This window comes from Protopterus annectens, chromosome 13.part0, assembly GCF_019279795.1.
Source record: "Protopterus annectens isolate FY-2018-M chromosome 13.part0, PAN1.0, whole genome shotgun sequence".
NCBI lineage: Eukaryota > Metazoa > Chordata > Ceratodontiformes > Protopteridae > Protopterus > Protopterus annectens.
The window spans coordinates 198,404,271-198,425,887 of record NC_056747.1 but is presented as its reverse complement, the minus strand read 5'-3'; the positions used below and the strand labels follow the sequence as shown (position 1 = coordinate 198,425,887).

Genomic DNA, 21,617 nt, shown 5'->3' with positions numbered 1-21,617 from the left:
ATAGCAACTATGAGTGTATACACACCTCAGCTAACACTGCTAAAACACTGGAAGATATTCTCTACTGGGCCTTCTCAAAAGTCCCTCATGAAATCACAGTATTGGTTGATGTTGATATAGACTGGCAAAACAATCTGCAAAATCCAACCAATTATACACATCTGTACAAGATCACCCAACTTATAAATCCACACCTAGATATAACAAAAGCCACAGCCAGACAAACAACCTTTGATTGGATTTTATCATCTTCTCCAAGTAAACTGTTACCACATGGAACTCATTTTATCATCTTCTCCAAGTAAACTGTTACCACATGGAACTCTGTCAGGCAGCCTAAGTGATCACTTATCAATCTGCACCAAAAGGTACCAAAGCAACAGCCCCAAAACACATCATTACTGCCTAGTACTTTTAATGAAGACACTTTTTTATTAATTCACTACATCTCCTTAGCTGGTAATCACTATGATCTTCTAGGCCCCATCCTTAGCAACTAAACAACTAATGAAATAAGACCAAACATGGAAGATCCGGACAAAAATAAAACCGCTCCTACTTTACTAGCATATAGACAATTCGGAAACCTACCAAAACAACTTGCCACATCAGTTAATAAACTGTTAAATTCAGGACAAGCAACACCACTAAACACACAGAAACAAAATGATACCCTAGTCAACCAATTAAATTCTCACTTAATACAGGCAGTAAAGTCGTTAACCAACCAGGTGATGAATCATGCTCTAGAGGTTCCTACTCAAATAACCTCCTTCAACATTTCTACCTTCTAAGCAGTTCCCTCAAATAGCATCAAAAATACCTAAAAAAAAAAAAAAAGAAAAAAAAAAAGAAAATACAGCCTACTACAACTATCCCCAACAAGTCTACCTGGTAAATATCTTAAAATAGCAGCTGTGGCTGTTGTATAGCCATCTTCAATTTTGATAAAAGTGATCCATATCTGAAAATAACGTTCCCTCACTATGCAAAAAAATGTTCATTATTCCATTGCATGAGGGTGGAATCAATACATATCCTTCAGACTACAGGCCAGTTATTTTATTTCCCCTATCAAAAATATTAGAACAATGAACCATAAAGAATATGATATTCATAAAATAGTAGAAAGTATTCTAAGAACTAAGCCAACACATGAATGAAGAAAGGAGAGTCTGCCGATAGGGATGGCTGCAATTAAGGATACAGACAATAGGTAAGAGGGGACTGGAATTTATTTGATAAAACTGGCAAAGGACCCAAAGTATTGAAAGCAAATAATTAGACCGGGAAAGGTAGTAGAATGGGAAGAGGCCAATAATTTATTTGAACTGCAGGCTAGAGATTGCCTTCTTTTATCAAGGACTGATATTAGAGTAAAGGCAAAGAAACAGAAGTAGGGATCTAAGTGGAAGACCAGCACTGGTAGAGCTTTTAGTAGAATCTAGAACAGAAACTGCTGTTAAAAAAAGGGATAATTAATAGAAATAATAGGGGTATACATGTATGTCTCCCAAATATTCAAAGCCTAGAAGAGTTAGGATCTTTGCTTGGAAGTGTTTATATACAGTGGATATAAAAAGTGTATACACCCCTGTTAAAATGCCATGTTTCTGTGATATAGAGACCACAATAAATAATTTCAAAACTTTTCCCACCTTTAATGTGACCTATAATCTGTACAGTTCAACTGAAAAACAAATCAGTTAGGGGAGAAAATATAAAAAATAAAAAAACATGCAATAATTTGGTTGCATAAGTGTGCACACCCTTAAACTAATATGGGTACACACTTGCCACCAATTAGAGACTCTATGATTAACCCCAAGTAACGTTCAGCTGTCCTAGTAGGATTTTCCTGACATTTACTCAGTTGCCTGCTACAGCAAAAGCCATGGTTCTCCGAGAGCTTGCAAAGCATCAAAGGGATCTCATTGTTGAAAGGTATCAGGAGAAGGGTACAAAAAATATTTCCACAGCATTGGATATACCATGGAACACAGTGAAGACAGTCATCAAAAAGTGGAGAAAGTATGGGACAACAGTGACGTTGCAAAGAACTGGAGTACCTCCAAAATTGATGAAAAGACAAGATGAAAACTGGTCAGGGAGGCTGCCAAGAGACCTACAGCAACAGTGAAGGAGCTGCAGGAATTTCTGGCAAGTACTGGTTGTGTTCTACATGTGACAACAAACTCCCATATTCTCCATGTGTCTGGACTACGGGGTATGGTTGCAAGACTGAAGCCTTTTTTCTTGCACAGAAAAATATCCAGGACTGGCTAAAATTTACAAAACAATACGTCAAGTCTTCCAAAAGGATGTGGGGAAAATGTGTTATGGTCTGATGAGATCAGGGTTGAACTTTTTGGCCATAATTCCAAAAGGTACATTTGGCACAAAAACAACACTTTGCATCACCAAAAGATCACCATCCCCACGGTGAAGCATGGTGGTGGCAGTATCATGCTTTGGGGTTGCTTTTCGTCAGTGTGAACTGGGGGCTTTAGTCAAGGTGGATGGAATTATGAACAGTTCCAAATACCAGTCACTTTTGACCCAAAACCTTCAGGCATCTGCTAGAAAGCTGAAGATTTTTATTTTATTTATTTTACATTTGTTAACCAGGAAAGTCCGACTGGACGCAGGTCCATTTTCAGCGGAGGCCCGGGGAGAAAAGCTCCAAGCAAACAATACAATTCCATGCAAACATAGTAATATACATATAGGATACATATGAGGACTACAATAGAGTGTAGATAGCTCCAACCACAAATATAGGTACAAAAATTGTATATCATAACAGAGCATTCAGTATATATGAAAAATGGTAGATCTTGTAATATAGGTATAAAGGATAGAACCCTTGTTTTTTTATAAGGTAGCAACCATTTCATACTAAACAAATTTCTAGCAACAGGACTTAGGGATCAGCCATTTGATCCCCAGAAGAATCCTAGCACCAGTGCAGTGATATGACCTAGCCAAGGGGGCAGCATGTGCAATGCCAGTTAGATATGTAGTGGGTTTTGAGACGTTTTTTAAATTGGGAAGTAGTGGTGGTAGAAGTTAAGTGGTTGGAAGTGAGTTCCAGGCTCTGGCGATGGTGCAGGCAAAGAGATTTACCTGCATCATTTTTCTGTTTGACATTTATGTGGCTCTGATGACTAGATCTTAGGGTTCTGGTGGTGGTGTAGGGGTGAATTATCTTTTGAAGTGCTGTTTTTTTTTTAGGGAAGTAGTAGAGAATATGCGCTATTGAGATTTGGTTTAGTAGGAGTAGTTGAGGAAGTTCGAGCCAATTTAGTTGCTTAAGGGCAAGACAGTGCTGGGACCTATGTGAGGAATCGGTAGCAAATCTAGCAATCTTGTTGTAGCAGGATTCCAGTTTGTTTATTTCGCTGTGACGAAGATTAGTTAAGATAGGGGAGGCATAAAAGAGAATGGATAAAAGGTGAGTTCTTGCTAAGGTGGCCTTAGTAGGTCTAGTGATTTAACTGTCAATGTCTGTAGAGGAGACCAAGCTTTTTGTTAACTTTAATTGTTTGGGCTATATGAATGTCAAATCGTAGATTTATTGTCGATTTCTGCACCTAATAGTTTTGTGTGTGTGGTTGGGTTAATTTGAATACTGTCTCTAGATGTTATGGTAAAGTCATTATTTGGTGGAGGAGATCTACCGGGGCCAAAGAGAATGAGTTAAGATTTTTTGGTGTTAAGAATAAGTTTTATGTTAGTGAACCATTCTTCAGCTAAAGAGAAGTTTTTTTGGGTTGTGGCTTTTTAGTTTCTGTAGGGTAGGGGAGGCACATATAATGGTGGTGGTATCTGCATATTGCACAACTGAGGCAGAGTGTATGGATGAGGTTATTTGGTTAGTAAATAGTGAGAATAACAGAGCCCCTAGGATGGACCCTTGGGGAACACCTATACCTACTGGTAAAAGAGGGAAAAGTTGCTCTTGCCAAATAACTGCCTGTTGACTGTCTGTTAAGTAGTTATGGAACCATGATATGGTGGAGGAGCTTATGTTAAGTGCTGCTAGACTTTCTAGGAGCATACTATGGTTCACCATGTCAAAGGCTTTTGATAAGTCTAGGAATACCGAGGATACAAATAGACCATTGTTTCTATGGTGATTGATGATGTTGGTGAAAGAGTAGTGCTGTAGTAGTGCTATGGGAAAGTCTGAAGCCATGCTGGGATATGGATAGCAGGTTATTTTGTAGTTGGTATTGCATTAGCTGGGAATGAACTACCCTTTCTAATATTTTTGATAAAGGTGATAGGATTGCAATAGGGCAATAGTAAGTTCAAGGGACTTTACCCCCTTTGTGCAGTGGAATAATTTGTGATATTTTCCAGTGAAGAGGAATTTCACATTTCAATACAACAATGACCCCAAGCTTGCATCCAAATCAACAAAAGAATGGCTTCACCAGAAGAAAATTAAAGTTTTGGAATGGCTCAGCCAGAGCTCAGACCTAAATACTATAGAAGATCTGTGGGGTGACCTGAAGCGTCTATATTACAACATCAAAGCTTTAGTTAATGGAATAACTAAAGCAAGATCTTGTAATATCGATGGCTAAAATTGTCAAACGGCCAATTCAACCAAGGGAAACGCTTCCTTTGGCCGAATCAAAAAAAAAAAAAACTTTACATCCAAAATCAAGTGGGGAGCTTCACCCCTCTACCTAAATATACCAACTCCGAGATTGCTCCAAATTGAAGAAATGAGCATACTCTCATAACGGCCAAGGGAAAGCTTTCCCTGGGTTAAATCGGCCGTTCGACAATTTACAGTTTCAATATTACAAGTTTGATCTTTACTTATACGATTAAGTAAAGCTTCGATCTTGTAATATAGAACCGACCTGAAGAGGGCTGTGCACAAGAGATGCCCTCAGTCTGACAGATTTGGAGCGCTTTTGCAAGGAAGAGTGGGCAAGTATTGCCAAGTCAATATGTGCCATGTTGATAGACTCCTACCCAAGAAGACTGAATGCTGTAATTAAATCAAAAGTTGCTTCAACAAAGTATTAATTTAAGGGTGTGCACACTTATGCAACCAGCTTATCGAATGTTTTTTATTTTTTTATATTTTTTCCCTAACAGATTTGTTTGTTTTTCAGTTGAATTGTACAGGATATAGGTTACATCAAAGGTGGGAAAAGCTTTGAAATGATTCTTTGTGGTCTCATTTTTTTATATCACAAACACCTGGCATTTTAACAGGGGTGTGTAAACTTTTTATAGCCACTGTAGGTATTTTTATACCCCAAGTAGACTCCAAAGAATTTTTCCTCAAGTGGACAGCAAATGTTGGAGGTGTGATGGGGAAGAAAGAGGTAATTGGGAACATATTTTTTGGAAGTGTAATGAGTTGGCAGACTTAAGAAATACTGGGTGAGCAAATTAGTATAAGTAAGGAAATGATACAGAGTTGGAATTGCCTAGATATAGTAAGGCTTTGCTGAGTCTAATTATTGTGACTGCCAAAATAGCAGTTACTAGAAAATAGAAATCAAAAGTCTAAACTGTAGTGAATATAGTAACAGAGATAAAACAACTGGAAATTAAATCTTTAGAAAAGGGTAGTGACTGGATAGTTTGTAAATGATGTATAATGTTTGCAACAAAAATGTTAATCTGGTTTGTTTTCATTTGTATAAGTGTATAATTGCCTATTTCATAAGTGAACAAATTTAGTTTCTTCCAAAACTATAAATATATATTGGAAAAACATATTAATTCATGACTTCTTTTCTGAATTATGTAACAGATAACCAGCTTCTGTCTTCAACCCAAGATGGCTTCCATCCTCATCATGGTACACGTACTGTTTTGTTGAATTTTGCTAATACTGTCAATACTCACAGAAATGCCAGAAGCCTATTGTCCACCATCTTCCTAGACTTATCAAAAGCTTTTGATACTGTCTCCCACCTGAAACTCTTACATAAACTGTCATCTTAGGCTCACCAACTCTTCACTGCAGTGGTTCCATAGCTATCTCTCAAACAGAGCATAAGCAGTGAAAAAGAAAAAAGATTGCTCCACCTTCTTGCCACGAAGTATTGGTGATTCACAAAGATCTACTAGGCCCCATACTTTTCAACATATTCATTAAGGATCTCTACACTGCTATAAAAAATGCTACCCCAGTTCAATACACTGAGGACTGGACCTAATCTGCTTGGCCAAATCTCTCTCTAAACTCCAGGACCTTACACAAGAATCCTTATTGATTGCAACTACTTCTAGACCCTAAAAACAATAAATTACTGCTCTTCACAACAAAGCACATCTGTTCTAAAATAACACTATTCACTATCATATCTACCAACACCACCATGATAAACAAGTAAACTACACAAAACTGGGGAGAGCAAGAGGGCTTTCAAGCTTCGTGTTCAAGAGCATGTGAGGGCGTATTAAAAATTGGAAGTATGAAAGCCCCCTTGCACAACATTTTTTTAGAATATCACATTGGGGACCCCAGTGGCTTAAAAAAAGCTTCTTTATAAAGAAGCCCTGTTCATTTTAAAGTTTGGCACTTTAAATCCTGAGGGGATGAATATGTCTTGTAACTGGAAAGTTTTAATATAACAATTTAATTGAATAATTTAAATAACTAATTGTTTTATTGTTTGAGTTTTTATTGTATAAAAGGTGTGAGTAAGTATTGGATTTTGTATTCCATTGAAGGCAGTATTTGCTGAGGTGCTAGAATTTATTAAATATTTTTGGTGAACACTGGAGTGTTGTCATTTTCTTCTACACTTGGATGTTGGTGTTTGAAACTACACAAAATTACTGGGCATCATCATAGATGACCAGTTGAAATTCGACCATGTATCACACATGGTTAAATAACAAACTCTCATCAAAAACTAGGTACATTATACATAATAAATACCTACTTCACTGACATAGTGAGAAGACTTACAGCCTCTACCTTCTTACTGCCCACTTTTCACTAAAGTTCAGGCCTCACAACTATCCAAACTTCAACAGTATTATAATAAAATAATCAAATTCACAGTAAACTATAACAGTAGAACACATTATTGCCTAAGCCCTCATGGGAATGAAACTAGTTAGAGCTACGTCATCTAGCAGTTTCTCAGATAATTACAATAAACAGACTTTTCTTAAAGCCCAAAAATTTGCCAAGCCCTTAACGTAATGCACACTACCCACCAACAGAATTTTATGCTCCAGAGAAAAATCACTGATCACTGTAATACAAACATCTAATATTGCAGGTGACTATCTTCAGGTAATGTAGCCTGGAGACTCTTGGTGAGCCCTGCTTAGAAGCATGTGTGAAAAAATACTAGGAGAATTGAGAGAAGTCCTGTGGATCTACTAGAGGAATACCAGGAGCTTCATCATAGGCTTACTTCTAGATGTAAATTGGTTTACAGGGCAGCTTGAACGAAAATACAATACATTTTTTTTTTGTTGTTTTTATTTTTTTGCTGAGATTTGGAAATTAGAAGTCATGATCTTTTCTGCCTACACAAGAATAAAACTAAACCATCTGGGGGCAAAGTCCCAGGTGTAAAAGAAACTGGCAAAGTGATCATTGTTCCAGATCGGGGGGAATAAGTCCTTATGATTCCTGCACTTGGAGCTGTACTCATAGATTCAGCATTAGGGTGAGTACTCGTATCTTTTGCATCTGTACGACCTATGTTTTTTTATTTTTTTATTTTTTTAGCACTTTATTCCTCTCTTCCATTTGTAATTGTATTCCACACTTTTTTGCTGCTTATAATAATGTATAAAGTGCTTGCAGAATTATTGTTGAGAGTATGGCAACTTGCATCGATGATTCCATTTGTTTTATTTGTCTGATTTGCACACAGTTCTCAGAAAGCTTAAAGCTGTATTGGTTGTGACATTAAGGCAGCGTAGTACAAGTTAGTGGCCAGGAAAAGTGCATCTTTAATTCTGTTTTAAAATACTCAAAGTTTCTTCCTCTTTACAGTTCCGAAGAAGCGCCTGATGAAGCTTGTGGTTAATTTTCTCTTCTACTTCAGAGTGGATGAAGAAGAGGTAAGATTTTTTTTTTCCTACAGTCCTTTTGAGAAATAGGTATTTTGTTGCCATGTGTCACAATTTAGGTGGCAGTCATTCGATCTGTGCTAGTCATAGTTGTTCTTCTTTCGGCTTTTCCCGGTTAGGGGTCGCCACAGCGAAACTTAGTAGTTGTGAATTCTTTCTATTAGATGATCATTAAATATGGCTCCAGCTGAGCCCTGTGGCATAGAGGGATAAAGTTTAAAAGCTTTAACTGCATCCCAGATGAACAGAGTTTGAATAGCAGCTTGGAAGCTGGCAGGTAATGAAGTTGTAGCTGTTAACTTGGAACTTGGGCTTGGCTAATTAAGTGAGTGACTGCAACCCACAGGAGAGTGTTGTTGGTAGTACTCGCACACGAGGAGGGCATATTGGGACAATATCATGAAGTAAAAAACTAAACCAGCACTGTGGTGAACTGCATAGGAGAAAAATGGTATGTTGTTGGTCTTTTCTCCTTTCCACGGTTAGGGGTCGCCACAGTGGAACTACGGTCCGCTAATGATTGGCAGTCGATTTTTTTTTTATGGTGCCGAGTTGCCAGACCGACGCCCAACCTTCAGCGAAGGCACGCCCATTCACGCATGTCTTTCGGAGGCCACTCGACCACGGGGAGGACATGCAGACTCCACACAGAAGGCACTCCATCCGTGAATCGAACAGGAGAACTTCTTGCTGTGAGGCAACAACGCTACCGCTGTACCACCGTGGCTTCACAGAAGAACAATAGTATACACAAACAAAACAAACTCAAAAAAGCAGACACGCAGGGAGTTGAAGTAAAATAACCACGATTTATTGTAACCATCCACAAAGCTTTTGAGGAAGAGTTTTTACTCAAACTTTGTGGGTTGTTACAATAAATCGTGATTATTTTGCTTCAACTACCTGCATGTCTGCTTTTTTGGATAATATCATGAAGTGACAGGTATTAGAGGCTACATATGGGAACACCACCATTGCTTGCAATAGCCAATATAAGCAAGAACACAGGCAACCTCTTTGGTTGCCTGGATGACTGCTCCTCTCTGGTCAGCTGAGTCTATCATGCCAGGGACTCCTTGAGTGGATATAGACCAGTAAAGGTCTTTGGCAGGCATGGAGGCAAAAATCATATTTCTTTCTGAGTTCAAAACAGGAGGCGATAACTGTATAGGTTGTTCCTGTAAAATTAGTTTAACCTCTTTTTTTTTTTTTTTTTTTTTCCCTGTGGATCTGGTTAATTCAGTGCTGTAGACAACTAACAAATTGTTTAGCCTCGTGTGTAGAAAATTTGGAGTTCCTGATCCATAGGATATCAACGTGTGAGTAATATATGAAAATGTAGCCACTGTGCCTTGACATGCTGGAGTAGACTGTAGCAAGTTTCGAGGTACAGGAGCTAAACCCTTAATGTGGAATATCTGCAAGACTGATAAATCATTCACTCTGATAATTTCAAGTCATTCTTTTATAGAACTCTGTAATTTTTGTGACCTAGTAATAGCCAGTAAAGTTAAGTATATGACTTTTTATTTGTACAGCCTCTTCTCGCCCAGAATTGCAGATTTATGCATATGGTGCCATCCATTCTGAAACTGAAAACAATTCAGACTGTAGTAGATGATGGGTATAAATACAAATACAAATGATATTCTCATTAGAGTGAGAATATAAAAAGGGTAATTGTGCTGTATTAATGCTGGACTTGTTTGCCTTGCATAGAAAGTAACCATTAACACTATACCATGTTAATTTGTGTTACCAGTGACATTTCTTCACAAGCACTGTTAAGGATTGGTTAGCAAACATACAGCCATGGGAGGATGAGAGATGGCCAATAAGACAAGGTATGATGTTCTTCGTTCCACATTGCTGCAGTCCTTACTATTGGGTAGTCCGCTGTCCAGTCGGCCCGAATACCAGAGTATATGGCTGACGTCGGTCAGGGCGCATTAGACTGACGTCAGTACGTCAGGGTACTAATGCGCATGACCGACGTCATATCCTCAGTCTTTTTTGCCGCATGGTCCGATGCAGAAGTAGTTTTGCGAGTGCAGGTTGGCGTTCTGAAATATTTCCGAAACCGGAGTTTCAGACCGAATCAGAGTTGGCTAAGTACCCCGTTGGGAACATTTTGGTTTTTCTTGCCTCAGTATTTAACCGGATGTCAGAAAAGTGAATAACTGTATTTCTTGTGGGAAACAGATACCTCATAGGGATTACCATACCTTGTGTATACCTTGTTTAGGGCCTGAGCACGACGTTGTTGGATGCCGCTCTTGTGCTAGGTTTAACAAACGCACTATTAAGAGGAGGTTAGACTGTGCCAGGTTAGTGTTTGGGAAGCGTTGCAATTATAAAATGCCGTCGGATGCTCCGACGCCGCTTCGTCAAGAAGCGCAAGGACAAAACAGCGAAGCCTAGGGTTGATGAACCGGCAGTCCCGGACGTCGGTTCTTTAGAAGGCTCAGTGGAGCCAGAGGTTTTGCCAGGAGTTTCTTTGGAGTCTCAGGCAGAGACTTTACTGTTACAGGATGTGCCTTCTCAGGAGGTAGGCCAGGCTGAGGGGGCTTCTCAGGTAACTGTTCTTCCCTCTCTTCCCAAGGTAGTTAGAGCCTCTCCTTCTGTTGCCAAAACTTCTTTGAGAGGTAGGCCAAGTTTAGCTTCAGTGGGGGCTTCTCCTAGCACTTCAGGTTCTGTGCCTAAGAAACATATGCTTAAAATGGCAGAAGATTTGATTACTATGATTAGAGGTTCTATGCCCCTCCTGATAAGAGGCCTAGGGTGGAACCTGAGTTTGAGTGTTTGGAACAGTATTCAGAGGCTTCAGAGTCTTCTGCGGAAGATTTGCAGGAGTTTCCACCTTATTCTGATTCTGATGTGGATGATTCCACTCCTACAGCTTCTCCTCCTGAGGATTTCTCATTTTCAGAGACTCTGCATTCCATGAGAGAACACTTTAAATGGGAAGGCCAAGATTACTCTGATTCCAGGAAAAGGCTTAGGGAATTTTTATTTTTACCCCAACATAGGCCCTTAGCTATACCTCCTGTGTTGAATGTGGTGGAAGATGTTTTTGCAGAGGCTTCCCTGAACCCTGACTCTTTGCCTCCTGCTCCTGTTAAACTGGATAGGTACTATAGGGTGCCCGAAGCTCATAAGTATTTGTTTAAGAGTCCTAGGGCGGATCCAGAAACTGTTTCTCAGGGGCCTAAAGGTGTTAAGGCCTCTGTGGTTAAAAATCCTGTTCCCACTGATAAACAGGCAAGGGCTTTGGATAGGTGGGGAAAGAAAGTGTATACTTCTTCCACTCTAGCCATGAGAGCGTTGAATTGTCAGTTTCACATGCTAAAATATCAAAATTATCTCCTTTCACAATTGAAATCTAAGGTGGATGCTTTGGCGGAAGGTATTGAGTGTAAAGAGTTGCTGGATTTAGTTCATGTGTCTGAACAAGTAGGTAAGCATTCTTTGCAATGTGGTTTTGATGCTGTACAGGCCTCCTCGAGGGTGGCTGCTACTAGTTCTGTTCTTCGCAGGCATGCCTGGTTGAGGGATCAGAATTTAGCTGAGCATGTTAAGACAAGGATTTTGGATGCTCCTTTACAGTCTGATGTGTTGTTTGGTTCGCCTGTGGAAGCAGTTTTAAAGAAAATGGAGGACAAAGCTAAGTCTATGCAAACTGTTAAAGATTTTTTGCAGGTGCAGCCACCGAAGTTTAGTAGAAATTGGCCTGCTAAGGGGTGGACATATCCTGCTTATGATTCCCAGTCTAGGGGTAGGTCTAGACGTGGTAGGGGCAGAGCTCAAGGTTATTTTAGGCCTAGAACAGGGAGTTCACCTGCTCAGACTTCTGGTGAGGGCAGGGGTCAGTCCTTTCGTAAACAGACCCAATGACCTGACTTTTCAGCTGCCAGAAGATTCTCGTCTGGCAGCTCCTTTGGGAGGAAGACTGTCTCTTTTCAAAGAAAATTGGGATTTAATTACTCAAGACAGATGGGTGTTGGATATCATTCACCACGGTTACAGGTTTTATTTCCATACATTGCCCCCTTTCAAAGGCATGCCAGACGTTCCTCCTCCACAAAGAAAAGAGGCTCACAAGCAAATTTCTCAGTTACTCCAGATGGGGGCCATTCAGCCAGTCCCTGTATCAGAAAGGGGCCTAGGATTTTATTCTCGCCTGTTCCTAGTACCAAAGAAGGGGAACACGTGGAGACCAATTTTGGATTTATCTCTCCTCAACACTTATCTGGACATTCCCAAGTTCAAGATGTTGACGTTACAACAGCTTTTACCTCTGCTGGGCAAAGATCACTGGATGGTAACTTTAGATCTCAAGGAAGCTTACCTTCATGTGCCTATAAGGCTAAGTTGCAGGAAGTATCTGCGTTTCGAGCTGGAAATTCTCATTATCAGTTCTCTGCATTGCCCTTTGGCTTATCTACTGGGCCCAGAGTATTCACAAAGGTTCTGGCTCCAGTGATAGCTTACTTCAGGCTACAAGGAATTCAAATCTATCCTTACTTGGACGACTGCCTGATTCTGGCTCAAGAAAAGGAAGACCTTCTACAGCATCTGGAATATGTTATAGCAGTGCTAAGATGCCTAGGGTATTCTGTGAACGAAATAAAGTCCAGTCTAGTACCCTCTCAAGACATGTGCTTTCTGGGTGTGAGACTGAATACAGCAGCTCAGATGGCCTTTTTAACCCCGGACAAACAAAAGAGTCTATCCAATTACTTCCATCAACTATCTCATCAGTCCGTGCTGACTGCAAGGACAGTCCTTCAAGCATTAGGGTTCATGGCATCTTGTATTCTGGTGCTTCCCAATGCCAAACTGCATATGAGGAAGCTACAATGGTATCTCAAAAATGTATGGACACAGCACTGCCAGGATTTGGACACTGTCATTCAAATAATACCTTGCCTTCAAAAAGAATTTTTGTGGTGGGCTCAGGAATGTCACCTAAACAAGGGACTCTCTGTGACCCGGCCAGAGGCGAGTCAGATTTTAACGACAGATGCCTCGGACATTGCTTGGGGAGCTCATCTAAATGGAAAGTGGATACAAGACAAGTGGCCTGCCAGACTACAGCATCTACATATCAATATGAAGGAGATGTTAGCAGTCCATTTTGCATTAATGGCTTTCAAGGAGTTCCTTCTTCCAGGGCAGGTGTTGATTCTAACAGACAACACAACTGTCATGTGGTACATCAACAAACAAGGGGGAACACATTCTTACCCATTGTGCAGGCAAGCAATGATTTTATGGGAGACTGCGCTCAGCTTGCAACTAACTCTTCAGGCAAGGTTTCTGCCGGGAGCACAGAACTCCTTAGCAGATGTGTTAAGCAGACAAATCATGGATCCACACGAGTGGAAACTGGATCTTCATGTATTTCAAAGGTTGACAGTGTCCTGGGGAACTCCAGACATAGATCTGTTTGCTTCTCCACTAAACCACCAGCTGCCAAAGTTTTGCACAAAGAGGTTACATCACACAGCTTGGAAAGTGGATGCTCTTTCTTTCAGTTGGAAAAATCTTCATGTGTATGCGTTTCCACCTCTGCCTCTTCTTCCAAAGGTGCTTCTAAAGGTCAGACAAGACAAGCCAAGGATGATTTTAATAGCTCCAGATTGGCCTCGGCAGCACTGGTACCCATTACTGAGGAGTCTAGTAAAGAAGCCTCCATGGCCTTTACCCTTGATTCCGCACCTGTTGTCTCAGAGAAGGCCACCTGCTCAATGTCAAGCTTCGCTCTCTTCATCTAACAGCATGGCATATTCTGTTTTGAGAGACAGCCGGTCTCAACTTCCTCCACAAGTTTTAAATGTGATTATGGAAGCTAGAAGACCTAGTACAAGGAAAGTGTACGCAGAAAAATGGAAGAGATTTTTATTTTGGAGTACAGCAAGGAATTTGGATATTTCTGAGCCTAATTTGAGTGTGGCTCTTCAATATCTTACTGAGTTATTGGACAAAGGTTTGTCCTTCTCTTCCATTAAGATTCATGCTGCAGCAATTTCAGCTCACTATGACTGTGACCCACCATTGTTTTCGCATCCTTTGTTCAAGCAGTTTCTCAGAGGGGCAAAGAATTTAAGACCCCCACGTAGAGCTCCTACTCCTGCTTGGGATCTCAATTTTGTGTTGGAAAAACTTACTCTACAACCTTTTGAGCCTGCGGGTACTGCTGATTTGAAATATTTGTCATGGAAGACTGCTTTTTTGTTGGCTATTACTTCTGCAAGAAGGGTTTCTGAGTTGCAGGCCCTTATGGCAGTAGAGCCCTTTCTGATTTTCCATAAGGATAGGGTCTCATTACGTACTAATCCTTCCTTTATGCCTAAGGTGGTTTCTAGTGTGGCTTTAAACCAAACTATTCATTTGCCTACTTTCTATGCAGATCCCCAAAATAAAGGGGAAAAGATTTTGCACACTTTAGATGTACATAGGCAGTTGCGTTATTATTTAAGCAGGACTAAGGATTTCAGGCAGTCTCAGCAGTTGTTTGTTTCTTTTGCTTTGAGTTCTCAGGGCAAGCCTGTATCTAAGCAAACTATTTCTAAGTGGATTGGGTTTTGCATTTCATTTTGTTATTCCCATCATGGCAAGGAGATTCCAGCTGGGATTAGGCCTCATTCCACTAGGGCTACTGCCACTTCAACAGCATTTCTAAGGGGGGTGGCAACTAAGGATATTTTGGAGGCAGCTACTTGGAGTTCAGTGCATACTTTCTCTAAGCATTATCACCTTCCTCTCTACTCTAAGTCTAGGGCTGGTTTTGCCACAGCTATTTTGCAAGGCATGTTGTCAGCTCCTGCTTCTTTATGATTTGCCAGCCTCCCTTACCTCTGCTTTGGGATTCTACCCAATAGTAAGGACTGCAGCAATGTGGAACGAAGAACATAGTACAGTTTTGTACCTACCATAAATGTAGATGTTCGAGGATCCTCATTGCTGCAGTCCAATTTACCCTCCCTCCTTCCCCTCTGTGTTTAGGGGTGGTTGTGTAGGTGAGGTTATATGTTGATATTTTTGTATATATTTTTGTATATATTGTACATATTTTTGGTGCAGGTATTTTGGGCCTTGTCTTTTTAGGGTCTTCTGACATCTGGGGCAAGAAAAGACTGAGGATATGACGTCAGTCATGCGCATTAGTACCCTGACGTACTGACGTCAGTCTAATGCGCCCTGACCGACGTCAGCCATATACTCTGGTATTCGGGCCGACTGGACAGCGGACTACCCAATAGTAAGGACTGCAGCAATGTGGATCCTCGAACATCTACATTTATGGTAGGTACAAAACTGTACTTTTTACTCTCAGCCATTATCTCTGATAACAGATGCTCCAGTGGATTTCAGAAAAGAAACTGATTGATTGAAATGGTGGTGCAGCAGTTAGCGTTGTCGCCTCACAGCAAAAGGTTCTCCCGTTCGAATCTCGGCTGGAGAGTCTTCTGTGTGGAGACTGTATGTCCTCCCCACGGTCGAGTGACATCTAAAGACATGCATGTAGGTGCGTGCATGAATGGGTGTGCCTTCTTTGAAGGTAGGGCTGGCAACTCGGCACTGTAAAAATCCACTGCCAATCAATAGCGGACCAGAGTTCTGCTGTGGCGACCCCTAACCAGGAAAAGCTGAAAGAAGAAGAAACAAATTGAAATGCTATGGTAGTCTGTTTTCTCATGCTTCCCTTTTTTTTTCCTGAGATTTGTGATCCCTGTGTAAAGTGCTCTGTATGTGTTTTATTTATTTATTTTCAGTCTGATAATTGGGTAAATAGGCTGGTCTTAAAGAATCTTTTCAGCTATGATGCAGGCTGTGAGACAAGACCGTAAATAGCCAGAGTACATAGATATTGTATTACAATGAAAAGGTGTGCACGATCATTATCCGCAGTTTAACAACATTTTGGAAATGCCATAGTTATTTACTACAATAGAAAAGCCAAATATAGACATTGTACGCATTTTGGTAATTGAAAATAATTAATTGTTTATAGCAAAGATTAAGTCCCATAAATGAGCAGTAACAAGCAGTGATTTTTTTCTAGCTGTTTTCACTGAAACCAGTACAAATAGACTCATTAATGATGTAGTCTTTAAGTTCTTTCCTGAAAACTTGTAAAGTAGTCTGTTGCCCAGTTTCTGAAGGGAAATGGTTCCATGCAGAAGGACTGAGTTCCCAGAAAGCTCTTTCACCCACTGTTTTGAAACGGTGGTCTACCTGGGTAAAGGCAGCCATCTTGGTAGCTACCTAAGAGAGTAACTTTGTTCTCTAAACTGGAATTTTAATTTTAGAGAGGATAATGACTTTGATAAATTAATTTGAAAATCAGTGTGCTAAATATCTAGGTGGTTCTGCAGTCAGTTTATGCCTTTAAGTAGGTTGCAGTAGTGGTCATTTGCTTCAGTGAGAAGGGTTAATCAAAATATCTTATTTAGAGTGGATTAGATAAGACTGTGTTTGTAACGGAGTGGTAAGTTATAGTGGAAGACTATATTTGATTTTTGGAATGAGAATGTTATGATGTCTTTCTGTATCACTGTTGCAGTATTCCTTACAGTAGGGATCCCTTGCCTAGGGCAGCTCAACGTCTGGCCAGTATACCAAAGCCTTAGGTTGTAATAGGGATATCGTATGTCACACGCATGCTCCCTGCACACAACGTAGGGCATAAAGGTGACATACGGACGTACCATCCTTAGACCTTCTTTACCACCAGTCCGAATGCCATCTTCAGTCTGAACTTTCTTTCATCTGCTGGTTGCCAAGTTGACATTGTGGGTGTTAGGGTTTTGATCCCTTTTAGACACCTTTTTTTCTGAGGACGTGCTTTGTTCTGCAGGAGGCTAGGAAACCCACTACCAGGAAATCTTATTTGTCCAAATGGAAGAGATTTTCTATTTGATGTCTTGCTCATAACCTGGATCCACTTGTGGAAGTTCCTTTAATTCTCTCTTATTTGTGCGAGTTGCTCAATGTATGGTTGGCATACTCTTCTGTTAAAGCCCCCCCCTGTCAGCCATTCCCCCTGTCAGCCATTTCTGCTTGTCTGCCTTTAACTCCTCCTCCGACTTCAAGATTTGAAATCAAACAATTTCTTAAAGGCATTCTTCTTATTAGGCCCCCCCAGGAAGCCTATTCCTCCTTCCTGGACCTTTCATTTTGTCCTGGAAAAATTTACTCAGTCTCCTTGAGCCTGCAGCTTCAGCTTCTTTACAGCATTGTTCTTGGAAGACTGTTCTTTTTTTTGGCCCTTACTTCAGCCAGCTGGGTATCTGATCTGCAGGCCCTTATGACTGTTCCTCCTTTTTGTTTTACATAAAGACAAGGTGTCTCTTCATACTAATCCTTCTTTTATGCCCAAGGTGGTTAATGAGTTTTCTCTTAATCAGTCTATTTGCCAGTTTTTTCCCTTCTCTGTAGTCTGCTAGTGAGAAGGTTTTCATACTTTTGGATTTGCATAGACAACTCTGATATTATTTGGCTAAAACTAAAGCCATTCATACATCTGAGCAACATTTTGTTTCCTTTCATCCTATGTCTTTGGCTGTTCCTAAATGAACTATTTCTTCATGCATGTGTAAGGTCATTTCCTTTTTGTTATTCTTTTAATGGGAAAAGCCTTTCTTCTTCTGTTAAGGCTGATTCTACCAGGTCTGTGGCATCTTCTGGTGCTTTTTTCAAAAGATTAGATACCAACTCCCTCCTTGAGGTAGCTACCTAGACTTGTGTGCATACTTTTACCAACCACTATAAATTGGATATGGTTTCCAGGGCTAGAGCTGGATTTGCCAAGCTATCCCGCATGGCTTTCTTGAAGGCTCTGCTGGACATCCCTCCTCCCCCCTTTCCTCCTGTGCTTTTGTACTCTCCCCACTGTTGGGAATACTGCAACAGTAATATAGAAGAACATAGTACAGTTGTGTAAAATCTTATCACAGTAGATGTCCTTCTCTTTACTGTTACATTATTTGCTCCCTCCCTTCTATCCCTGTTTCTTTCTCCTTCTGGATGTACACGTTCCTCTTTTTTACCTTGGACTTCCTCCTTGAGCTTTTCAGTTCTGAGGATGGTACATCTGTACATCACCTTTATGCCCTACATCATGTGCATGGAGAATGTGTGACGTGCAACATCCATATTACAACCTAAGGCTTTGGTATAATAGTCAGATGTCTGGCTTCCCTAGGCAAGAGATCCCTACTGTAAGAAATACTGCAACAGTGAAGAGACTGACATCTACGGTTATGGTAAGATTTTGCACAACTGTACTTTCAGTGGTCTTTCTTCTTGAGGGGAGATAACAGATGTATTATTTTGTAACACAGTTTTAGCTATGTCAGGGTTTTGCTCATAGCCTTCTTGTATGATTGGAGAAGCTTAGAGCAAGGTCTAGGGTCAAACAAAAGCAAGTTTGCTCTGTGGTGTTAGAAATGAGGCTCCCAATGCTGTCATTGATTTGACTGGGAGGAAGACTCTGCAATCTTGTCAGGTTGCTAATGATATTGCACTACTTTGATTAACTAGGAGTCATTAAGAGAATATCCAGTTGCATAATGAGGATGTTCGTGTTTCACTGTTGCAGTCATTACACTTGTGTTATCCTGCTGCCGCCTGCCAGCAGGATAACCCAAGTGTAATGACTGCAACAGTGAATACACTCTAACATCTACATTTATGGTAGGTACACAACTGTACTTTAGTTTAGCTCGCAGCTTATGTTGTAGTTCTGTCAGGTTCATGCTCGACTCCATTAATAGGACATCTTCTATATACTGGGATAGGAGAGATCACTTGCCAAGTCATTGATAAATAGTGAGGACAGTAGGGGTTCTAGCACTGAGCCTTGTTGTATCCCAGTATGTAGAGTGCCTATATTTGAAAGTGTGTCATTGAAATACACCTTGAATGTCCTGTTGATAATGTAGTTACTAAACCATAACAGGGTATCGTTTCCAAAGCTCAGCCTTCAGTTTATTGATCAGCAGAGAGTGATTTACTGTTTTGAAGGCTCTTTTCAAAGCTGCCCTACTGACAGCTATCCATTTTCCATATTGTTTATGTAGTCAGTGGTTGTATAAAGAGCAGTAGTAGTAGTACTAAAGCCCTTGCAGAAACCATCTTGTTTATCTCCGAGTAGGCTATCTTGATGTGTTTTTTAAAGAGTTGTTTGTAGATCATCTTTTTGAAAATCTTAGCAAGGAGACATAGGTTATTAATAAATTTGTAACCTGTAGAGAATTTAGGAAGGGTGCTCTTTGGGGGGAGGTATGGAAGTATCATTTTTAAAGTGAAAAATTCCAGTAGTTATGGACAAAGCGAATGTTTGTGTGAGATGTTTAGCTATGAAAGCTACCACCATTCTGAGGAAGGTAGAATGCAGTTTTGAAAATTCGGCTGTAGTACTCCACTTTAGAGATTCTAGTACTTTTATTATCTCTTTTACTGATAAGTATTTCAAAGCAGAATGTTGAAAACTAAGTTGCAAGTGTGTGTGAAGTTATTTGTTCATTATTAGGTCTGTCATTCACCAGTACTTAAACAATTAATATGCTTTACCACAACCCACATATACACACGCTGGCAATTTAAGGAAGCTGCCAGTCAGCATTGCCAATCTCACAGCTATGCAGACTACCTGCAGCTAACTTTGTGTACATTTTGCTGAGTTTACATGACTAGCTCTGTTTTTCCACAGAGTTTGGCATTTCACAGAGGAGCAATGTTTGTTTGTCTGTCAGCTTTTTCCCGGTAAGGGGTCGCCACAGCATAACTCCAGTCCGCTAATGATTGGCAGTAGATTTTTTTTTTACGAAATGCCGAGGTGCCAACTCGACGCCCAACCTTCAACAAAGGCATGCCCATTTATGCACGCATGTCTTTCGAATGCTACCCAACCACGGGGAGGACATGCAGACTCCACACAGAAGGCACTCCCAAGCCACGCCAAGAATCGAACGGGAGAACCTCTTGCTGTGAGGTAACAACGCTACCGCCATACCACCACGGCTATTCACAGAGGAGCAATGATAACAGTTATATTTTAACACTTGCTTGTATTTTTTTAATAAAGTGGATGTAAAGGTCTATATGATTGATTGGCTGAAGAGTGGTTAACCCTTTGACAGTTTGATAGTACTTTAATATGAAGGTGTGTCTATTAGCACAGAGGCCAGGTGTCTGTCTGTGATTAGCAGTCTGGTTTTGAAAACGAACATGGGTTGCTGGTAATGGATATCCAGGGTAAAGGCCTAGCAATCTACTCCCATAACTCTGCCATGAAAAGTATGTAGATAGGTAATATAATTGTTCATACAGTCACTATGAGTCAGTGACCATTCGATAGCAAAATGTGCAGTTGTATGAAGTCTGTCCCACAGCCTACTCTGAGTGGGCTTAGTACTGCCTCAGGTCCCGAGGTCATCACTTAGTCCTGCCATTTTTTTCACTTTTATATTTGTAATTTATGTTTTAAAATTAAATGTCTGTTGGTTAAATCTAGTCACTATCATTAAGTACTAATAAAGTACTTAAAAACCTGCATTGGTAATTCAGTAGTGTTTCTTGTTGACCTTAAGAAGCACAGAATCCCTTCAGCATTGCAAATGAGACCCTTTTCTAGTGATAAGGGACATAATGGGGTATAGACTTTATTACTAACTGCTTTAGATATTTTGGTTCCTGCATATAAAGGGCTGTATCTCAAAAATGGCTTGGCATATTCTCAAGAAATTTACAATAACATCTACCAAGATATGTAACTAATAAACAGCATTTAGATTGTGTTCCTAGCTTTAAAGGCAAAGGAGCAGTTGCATCTTGAATTTTAATGGAAAATAAAATTCAGTATAAAATTTTATACCAGAATATGTAAAAAGAAGAAAAATGCCATTTTTTTATAAATACACATAATATTTAGACCTGAGAACATAAAGAAATACATTTACATTTTTGTTGTTTATTTGCTAGTTTGAAGGGAACTGACAGCAACCTTTTTGTGTTAATCTCAGTGCCGCAGATTGCCAGATCTGATGGCAATTGCGATCTTAATTTGACCCTGTGTACAGTTTCCAATATCTCTGTATTGTCTTCAGATTTTGTTACAAAATTTTCAAGACAAGGTGTCTGCATCCTAGGCCTTATACAGCACATTGCATGGGCTAATATCACTAAGAGTAAATAAGTAATATCATCTCGTATGTCTGGATATTTTTCTGCCGTTGTAAACCTGTTTTTATATAACATTTAACTTGACAGATTTTTTTTTCTGAGTGTATTGTTTTAGTTTTGGTTTGGTAATGACACACAAACAGGATTCTGGTTTGTTAGCAAGAAAGTATGTTAAGTATGTATTTGTTATGAGCTTGATTGGAAAAACTGAGATGTACAATGGCTGTGTAGTTCTGCTGGTGCTACCTACCAACATAAGATGAAGTTTCTGAAACCATTTAATTTTTTTACAAGCTTTCTTAAAGAAAATTTGCAATAACACTTGACTAAAGAATTAATTTGACTGAGGT

The 21,617-nt window shown here is 40.0% G+C and overlaps 1 protein-coding gene across 1 annotated transcript in view; it reads left to right on the top strand.

Annotated features, from left to right (window-relative positions):
* PLEKHJ1 (pleckstrin homology domain containing J1) overlaps positions 1 to 21,617 on the top strand; it is a 326,732-nt gene that overhangs the window by 54,107 nt on the left and 251,008 nt on the right. The window contains exon 2 of the mRNA XM_044090767.1: positions 8,000 to 8,067. Within this exon, the coding sequence (XP_043946702.1) occupies positions 8,000 to 8,067 (68 nt within the window). The remainder of the gene's footprint in view (positions 1 to 7,999; positions 8,068 to 21,617) is intronic.